The sequence below is a fragment of the Meyerozyma guilliermondii genome, genomic scaffold (assembly GCF_000149425.1).
Source record: "Meyerozyma guilliermondii ATCC 6260 scaffold_1 genomic scaffold, whole genome shotgun sequence".
Classification (NCBI taxonomy): Eukaryota; Fungi; Ascomycota; class Pichiomycetes; order Serinales; family Debaryomycetaceae; genus Meyerozyma; species Meyerozyma guilliermondii.
In genome coordinates this window covers 1-8,645 of record NW_001809800.1, presented here as the reverse complement: position 1 = coordinate 8,645, position 8,645 = coordinate 1, and the positions used below count along the sequence as shown (strand labels likewise).

At 39.8% G+C, this 8,645-nt stretch overlaps 4 protein-coding genes across 4 annotated transcripts; 3 read left to right on the top strand and 1 right to left on the bottom strand. All coding sequences in view use genetic code 12, as the record gives it.

The window, feature by feature from the left end:
* Positions 1-161: 161 nt before the first annotated feature.
* PGUG_00004 (esterase/lipase family protein) lies at positions 162-1,535 on the bottom strand (the record flags this gene model as incomplete). Its single annotated transcript, XM_001486577.1, has 1 exon — positions 162-1,535. The coding sequence occupies one exon, from the start codon at positions 1,533-1,535 to the stop codon at positions 162-164; it is 1,374 nt and encodes a 457-aa protein (XP_001486627.2).
* A 644-nt stretch (positions 1,536-2,179) lies between these two features.
* Positions 2,180-2,770, top strand: PGUG_00003 (MARVEL domain-containing protein; the record flags this gene model as incomplete). The annotated part of the gene is made up of 1 exon (XM_001486576.1): positions 2,180-2,770. One exon carries the CDS (start codon positions 2,180-2,182, stop codon positions 2,768-2,770), a length of 591 nt encoding a protein of 196 aa, XP_001486626.2.
* Positions 2,771-3,364: 594 nt separating this feature from the next.
* Positions 3,365-4,879, top strand: PGUG_00002 (pepsin-like aspartic protease; the record flags this gene model as incomplete). The annotated part of the gene is made up of 1 exon (XM_001486575.1): positions 3,365-4,879. The coding sequence occupies one exon, from the start codon at positions 3,365-3,367 to the stop codon at positions 4,877-4,879; it is 1,515 nt and encodes a 504-aa protein (XP_001486625.2).
* Positions 4,880-6,232: 1,353 nt separating this feature from the next.
* On the top strand, positions 6,233-7,462 carry PGUG_00001 (uncharacterized protein; the record flags this gene model as incomplete). The annotated part of the gene is made up of 1 exon (XM_001486574.1): positions 6,233-7,462. One exon carries the CDS (start codon positions 6,233-6,235, stop codon positions 7,460-7,462), a length of 1,230 nt encoding a protein of 409 aa, XP_001486624.2.
* Between the last annotated feature and the right edge of the window lie 1,183 nt (positions 7,463-8,645).

Below are 8,645 nucleotides of genomic sequence, written 5' to 3'. Positions count from 1 at the left end.
TCTGTCTTAGAATGAAGGAGATGTATGCTTTTTAAGCTAGACGGATTTCTGAAAAGGAAACCTGTTGCGCTGTATTCTGATGGGACGGAGATTATGCATAGATTATGCACCCCGCGAAACGCGGGCATGATTGGAAGAATGAAGATAATAATTCCGGTTATTTATTTTGCGTAGTCTCTAATTCTAGGTTCTTCCTTCACTTTGCCTTTTCCGAAAATTATGTTGAACCCACAATACAACAACTCGACCTCTGTGGTTAAAACATCAGCATAGTCTAATTCTTCAGGAAATGGTAAGGTACATAAATGTTCAAGATCAATTCTGCTTGGGTCTCCCACTCCACCATGCTTCAAAGCATCAGCCGCTAAAGCATAGCCAACAGGATTATAAAGGGACCCTTCGTGAGTATAATATCTTCCTGCAGTGTTGTTTGGACAAAGGTTTTGGAACTGGTAGTTTCCTACCCCAACATTTCTAGCATCCTTGAGAGCAGCAGAAGCATTTTTAGATTGAGGTTGCACAATCTCATCAAATCCAGAAAAGAGCGAGGTTGTTGGAACATAGGCAGAATCTCCATCATTTTCTCGGAGAGTACGAACATAGTTGGAATTATATTCTTGTTGAAGAACTGAAGGAGCACATGACAACTTGGGAAATGACGGACAAATAGCCGGGGCCAATTTTGTACCATGAAAGTCAGCAGCCACGGGAATAAACTCTCCCATATTTTCACGTAAAGATGGCCAATATTTCAATGCCCATTGAGTGATGAGCCCACCTTGAGACCAAGATATCACACTTACTTTCTTACCTTCTGAAATCCCAGAAAGATAATTGACACCGTAGGCCACATATTCGGCATTCAGCTGGGAATCTTCAAGTAAATAGTTGGGAATATTCAACCAAGCAACATCTGCAAAATCTGTTTGATTAAGCAATTTGATGTAATTGGTATAGAAACCGTTTCCTCCGTAAGAACCAGTTCCCGGTACTAGAAGAACAGGCTTTTTGTCACCTTTACCATATTCATATCCAGAAGGAATTTCAATTGCACTTCGTAATTTTTGCTCCAGTAAAGAGTACGGAGCGTCCTTACTATTCGCAGAAGGATAAACTGCACTTTTGGGAGACCTGGCGTTGGTATTGTTAAGGTTATTCAATCGTTGAGAATAATTGATAATAACAGTTTCAAGGCCATTTTCCTCAAAAACCAGTTTGATTATTCCCGAATATATCGATTTCCAAGTTTGGCTTTCAAATATTTCCTTTAGGTAATTGAAAGCACCGGAAATTCCATGGATCTCTGAAGTGTCCACTACCGATTCAATCATTAAATCCAACGACAGAATTATACCCCCAAGGTCTTTGACGTCTTGAAATATACCCTCGGATATTGAAGCATTTAAATCCCCAGAAGAATTGAATAAGTTGGCAAAACCATCTAAAAGTAGATTTCTCTTGTCAAGTACTGTAGGGTAACCATGTACATAATTGGTTGCAAGACAAAAGCCAATAGCCAAATTAACAGGCTTCATGATGAAGAAAAGTTGTCAAAGTGAAGTGAGGAGAAGGTACCGTTCGAAAGTACTGCCTAAAAGGGAAATTTTGACGTTTTTTTAGTTAATTGTAATGCAGGGAACAATCAGATTGTTTGCAGCCGAGAATACTGCATACAACACGAAAGATCATCGACGGTACGCACGTGACTTCTATCGGCGGCATTCGAGACATAACGAATTCGTGAGTGAGAATAGTTACTGTCAGTCTTGCAAGATTCCAGTTAAAATCTGTGAACCAATTTATGTCATTGTCTGCTGATTCAGTCTTCATCGTAGAAGTCACAACATTTATAGATTGTTTTCTTTTTGAATACAACTTCAGTAACGTGTAGAACCAAAGAAGCAGTCAATTCAGACTTCGATAACTTTGAAGTTTTTTTCAAATGCAATTTGATCTATTCTCTCTCATGGAGGCAACATCAAATGATTTGCGAGCAAGAGATTTTTCGTATCATTCATTTCCTCTTTGGTCAACCAAAGGCTCTAAACCCCAGCTGCACAATTCTCGTACTTAACACCTTCAGAATTGATCGCTAATCTTTGGTCACACTCTCAAACCCTCAAGTTAATTCTCGTATTTCACTTTATATAAAATGGCATAATTGTGTCAGTTATCCACAATGATGAAATACCATAAACGAGCGTTTTCAGCAATTTATAGAATTGTGCAACTTCTTTTTAGTATTGCCGCGCTAGGAGTTTCAGCTGCGGGAGTTCATTTAATGGGAAGTTGGGAAAAGGGCAACTTTTCCATAGCAGTAAGTGCATTGTCATGTGTTTACTTGATTTCCGCCTTGACGTTGTATAAATATTTCACTGCCATTGTTGCACTTTGTTGTGATATAATTGGATTTGTTTTGTGGATAATTTCATTTGCTCTTGTCACTCAAGTTTGGTCCGGAGCAGATTGTTCCTATGATTTTTCTTCGTCATACTATTATTACTACATTGATTTTGATTGGAGCAAAATCTGTCATGTTTATATGGTGGTGATTGCTTTTGGAGCAGTCAATTGGGTTTCATATCTTGGATCTATATTCTGTATCGCAAGACTTACTTCCAGGAAAGACCTGTCTTTTTTGGTGATGGACGTTTTATCATATGCTGACGAGCCGGTGAATGATATTGAAGCTGCAGTTAGTTTGGAGGCCGCTCCACCAGCAAATATAGTCAATGACGTATCACAACCTGAGGAAACCAAGCTCAATTGAGGCTTTTGGTGTTTTCCACAATTCTATATCATATATGATTAATAATTGAATATGAGTGTTTTACTAGTTTGTGGGTACGATACGTTGCAGATGACTAAGATTAAAGTTACAGTCACTTAGATCAGTTACTGGTATAATACGAGCTTCAGGGAAGGTCATCCATTCAAAGTTCGTATATCTTTAAACAAATTGGCGTGCACCGTTAGCGTCCCATTACATCATGCAAAATTCAATTGACATTATTTCCGATAAGCTGCGCGCCGCGCTGCGCCGCATGCTAAACCGAATGCAGGGGTCACAAAAAATAGAACTCTTTGTGATCAACAAACATTACTGTTGAGTGTAGAAAATGCCTATAGCACTTATCGTGTTGAGTGTAAGACAGCACTTTGTTATCAAGTTTCTGTTGTCATCATTCTCGCAAATTGAAGGGAAATTATTATTAAGCGAGAACGATGACAATTCTTGGCACTGTCAAAAAAAAAAATGATTTACATAAATGTTGAATGCAGTCACTTGAGTTGATGTTCGTAAATTGTGCTATGACTATCACTACGAGCTATAAAATGGATCCTTTTGTCAAGAAATTGATTCATGAAGCTTACTGTAATATTAATTATCATTGCTTCTCATTTGGTAGCAGCAACCTTGAAGCTCGACTTTGCAATCCACAGAGGAAACTCCAAAGATGATATGGCTTTAGAAAATGAACCTCAATTTGTAAAGAGATCCGAGGATGACAAGTTTACAATGGAGTTAACAAACAAAGCGACATTCTACGTTGCTGAATTGAAAATTGGATCCAATAAAGATCAAGTTGGAGTCTTGGTCGATACAGGATCGTCAGACTTGGTGGTTTTAAGTGAAGACTTGAAATGCTACCGTAGAAGCTACAAGAAGCGCGAAGAAGAGAAACTTGTTTCTGATTCATTCTACGAGTACGAAACTGTTTCGGCTTATTTGAGTGACTTTGGAGGATACGACACACTTTACGATTCCGAGACAACCACTTACGACTCCGAGACCACTTACGATTTGCCCACTACAGACACTTGTACTTCGTATGGAAGTTTCTCCACCGAGGATTCCGATAGTTTTTCAGTAAATGGATCTGCTCCGGATTTCTTCATTTCCTATGCTGACGGTACAGGCGCTTCCGGAGTTTGGGGAACAGATGAAGTGGAAATTGGAAACGCAACTGTGAACTCCCTTAGTTTTGCGGTAGCCAACAAGTCGACCACCAACGTAGGAATTCTTGGGATAGGACTTGCTGGGCTAGAAACTACGAAAAACATTTCAACTGGTGAAGGGTATGAATATTCAAACCTTCCTTTGATGCTTAAGTCGCAAGGAATTATTGACAAAGCCCTTTATTCGTTGTACTTGGGAAACATTTCTGATAGGCATGGTCTGGTGTTATTTGGTGCCATAGACAATGCTAAATATACTGGAAATCTCAAGACGGTGAAGATGGTCAACTCGTACAGAAATGTGTCCAATGTTCCATTAAGAATTGAAGTGGAGAATCTGGCAATCAAAGTCGATGATGGTGAATCCATTTCCGATGTTTCTTATGAGTCTATCCCAGTATTGTTGGATACGGGTGCCACGTATTCCCATCTTTATCACTCAATACTCACGGATATTGTCTCTAAATTGGGGGGATCTTATTCATTATATTCGGATTTATACACGGTTCCCTGTTCGTCTGAAGGTTCAATAACTTTTGAATTTAGTGGTCAAGAAATTGCAGTTCGTATGCAAGATTTAATCAAACAATCTGAAGATGGTACCTGCATTTTGACGTTGCTTCCCCAACCCACGTCGAATCCTTATATGTCACTTGGAGATAATTTTTTGCGACATGCTTATGTGGTTTGTGACCTCGAGAACTACGAAGTTTCTTTGGCACCAATCAAGTATAGTTCGGACGAAGATATCGAAGTTATAACATCTTCGGTTCCTACCAAGTCTCCAATTCAAGCCTCGAAATCTAATTCCCATGCTAGTAGTGCTCATGGTAAAAGCAAATCAGCAGCAGGTGTTTCTTCGTATGGGCTACCGTCACTTTCTCAAGTGGTATTAGGATTAGTTGTTATGTTCCTTTAGCCGAAGAATCAAGATACAGTATTTCAAACAGAAGAATTTTGCACAACTTGTTTATGATTCATTATATGCTAACCACAAGACAATGAAATATGGGAATCTTTATTGGCCAGTACAGTTTATTAGACAATAACCTCAAGCTAGTTGGCGAGTTCTTGTCTCACAATCCCTACAACCGGTTATCCTTTCGTATAAATGAGTACAAGTTTGTTTCGGAAATTGGATTTCTCAAAAATTCATGTTGCAAATGTCCAGAGAGGAGGTTGAAATAAATAAGAGACCGCTTCCTAATTTTTGGATTATTGTCCTTGTCGTCGGTTCCATGGTGTGGTGCTTTGTGCTGAGCAAAGGACTGCAATACGAAGATGGTGCTAATGTGAATATTGGACACCTTGCCTGGGTCAAGTCATATTTGCAGATAATTAGAGTTGTCAGTCGATATTCTTTCATTCAACTTGATCCGATAGAAATTGTAGACTCTCTTAAAATCGTTAATTGTTGTAGCTGGTTGCGTTAGTTTTGGAAGTCGAGCTCTTAAGTTTAAATTGCCTATCGTTTAGTTAATCTCTCTGGAATGGTCGTCCACTTCTGGACTGCAAGATGGTGGTTGTTGACTATGTTGGTTTTGTTCACAACTTCCACATGCGAAAGAAATTTCAGAATTTACAGTTTCTCGAATTTGTAATTTGATACTCATCTTGTGAATTGCTTACATTAATGAGTTAGTGTATTGATTGCTTCGGCAAATTCTTAATATCAAAGGTTAATCATATCGGCTGCAAAAATGACTGTAGCTATCTTGGTTATTTCGCGAAAGATAACCTCCCCACAGGAAATCTCGTTTATTGGTGCGGCTGAGTTGCTGATTGCCGAGGAAATGGAAAAATGAGGACAGGTTATGATTCTGATCTGAGACTGTAGTGATAGTGTAAGTTGACTACGACAACATAGATAAGCTGGGAGAACTCTATTCGTCGTGCTATATTCTTAACTAAAGCTCTTGCTAATAATTTATTAATATATTCTCGCTATTGTCCTAATAATTCTTATCAATATTTTCACTATTCCTGGTCACTTTTTGACTTATGATCACTTCCCGAATCGACCTCGTAAACTTATGTTGGTGACAAGGTCATGCAATCGTTTTATCTTCCCTTCAGCAATCGAGTCGGCCCATTTCAGTTATCATTTCATGACCTCGCGGCCCAAGTCTCGGCATTAGACGGGGATCGGTTATCACCTACGTCACTGCGCGTCAGATGGTACAGATGTCAATGCACATCAATGCACCGAGCGGACTGATTTACGAACTCGATAAGACGGTTACTTATACCCGCCATTTCATCCCCTTCTTCAATGTTAGATCCACCACCACCATATCAAAAAGATGCACCAAATGGCGAGGTAACTCTCGCATCTCAAGCTGTAACATTGGAACAGACCCTCGAATCAAACCTCCCACACTATTCAGCAATTACCACCTTCAAAAATTATTGGCGCCCCTGGTACTGTTTCAGAAGCTTGATGTCGCTCGTGGTGTTCACAATCTACCTTTTGGTGGTCATTGGCTGCTCGGTTCATGGATTAAAGAGCTTATACTTGGTTCACTTTGATAACGTGGGAGGTCGTATTTTGGTAAGAGACGATACCTATGCCGCTACGGCCATGCCATTGAGAAGGGAGATAACCAGCGGGACAGAATCGAGCGCCATCGCCTTTAGGGAAGTATCCTCTGAGGTACTGTCAAGTGCATTTGCAGCCGTTACTGGAATTTCCGAATCGGGCAATTTGGTTGCAACCCCACCAACACCCGTTTCTAGTACTTCTGCCACTTTCTCAACTACTACATCTGCCACTTTGACTGGATCAAAAAGCAGCTTCCGTTCTGTGACAGCAACATGGCAAATCTATGGAACTGCTACCGTTTCTAGTGCAAGAGCCGCGGCATCATCATTCCATACAGTACCAGAAGCCCTGTATCTTCCAAACCCTTTGGGAAGTTATACGTCATATATGGGCTACTTTGGTACCGTAGAGGACGGACACTATCGTCATAGCTGGGCAATGGGCATACCAGACGACTATTACGTCAGTATTTGGTCTTATGGTTATTATTCCAGTGGATACAAGACAAAGAGAAATTCCATCAATTCTGGAATAGATTATTCGAAAATGGTCAATTCCAACTCCAGAGTTTGGATATATATGCCCGGCCTAAATTATAAGGAAACCGAGATTGGGTTTTCAAAAAAGTCCAAATTGAACCACACTAACAATATTGCTAAAGCACTTCAGCCATTGTCTGTGATATTGATGGTGTCAATAGTGCTCTTTGTGGGAATGGTGTTTCAGATACTTCCTCGGAAATGGAATCCTTATGTCGCATCTTTGACTGTGGTGTACTCATTTGTATTCAACATTCTATACAGCGTGGTTGCAAAAAATTATGCAACTTACATTTCCACCGCATTTTCGCTTCAAGAAATCACCGTCAAGAAAGGATCTCAATCTGTTACACTAATTTGGGTTGCTTTTGCGTTCCAGTGCATTTTCTGCTTTGTTGAGTTGATACTTTACTTGAAATGAGGATATGATAATTATGAAATAAATGAAGGAAAAATAGATTTGAGAAAAAGAATAACAGAATGATCGATTCTTACTGCGAGTCATTCACCGATACAGGTTCTACATTTAAGCAAGGAAGACCGAAGCCTTATCTCACATTTTCGCAACCAAATTACGAAATGATTTGCTTCTAAGAACTTTACTTAAGATGATCTCTGAATCCAATGGACGAATCTCAAAGAACTTTATGACTGGGAAGGTTTCAAAATTAAACCTATATTCAAGAATTGAGCAAGTGTTAGTACTGCCAGACTTGGGTATCGTGCTTGAAGCTGCCCATTGACATCAACGATCCTACTCTCGCAAAGTTCGGTAGCAGGTACCCCAGTGATCTTGAGGTGGAATACCGATAGAGTCCCAAGTCGCAGAACGAAAAGATTGAGCAAAAACTTTGATGTCTTTGATTTCAACAAGCAAAGAGCTCAAGACGCATATGACTACTATTGCTGGGACCCTATTGGCCATTGGAAGAAGGCTATCAAAATCAAATATGTGCAGGCGATGGTGACGACAAAATGCTCTATCGACTTAAAAACGTTATCTCAAAATGACTTACCAGATTTGCAGCCATTGAACAGGCAGCGTTATCTCATACGGTAGATTCAGTGGACGACCTCCTTTGTTTACCTTCTTCTCCATACTTTGTGCTATATTTTGGCTTATTCTGTTTCCGGGTTGCACGATACCGAAAAGCTTAGCCAAATTTTTTGCGGCAGTTTCTACAAATTATTTCTAGCGTTCGTATATATGCTCTGCATGAGCTAATTATGTTTGCCTTGCATGTCTAGACTCATCCAGATGATTAATACCATAACCACCGTGCGCTATTTTTATTACTCATTTGGGACGAATTACAATACCAGTGCGATGCAATCGATTAATATAAAACGCGACAAATTCTAATCGTAAGTAAATATGGTTTTGGACGTTGTAGTAATTGGAGGTAGTTTCGCAGGATTATCAGCAGCAATGACCTTGGGTAGGTCGCTCTTAAGAGTTGCATGCATTGATGGTGGACAGCCATGCAATCGATTTGCACCCAGTAGTCATAACAGCATTGCATTCGATGGAGACAAGGGCAATTGAAGCACTTGAAAAAGCAAGGGAAAAGGTTTTAATGTTCCTCACAGTAAAGTTGTACCAG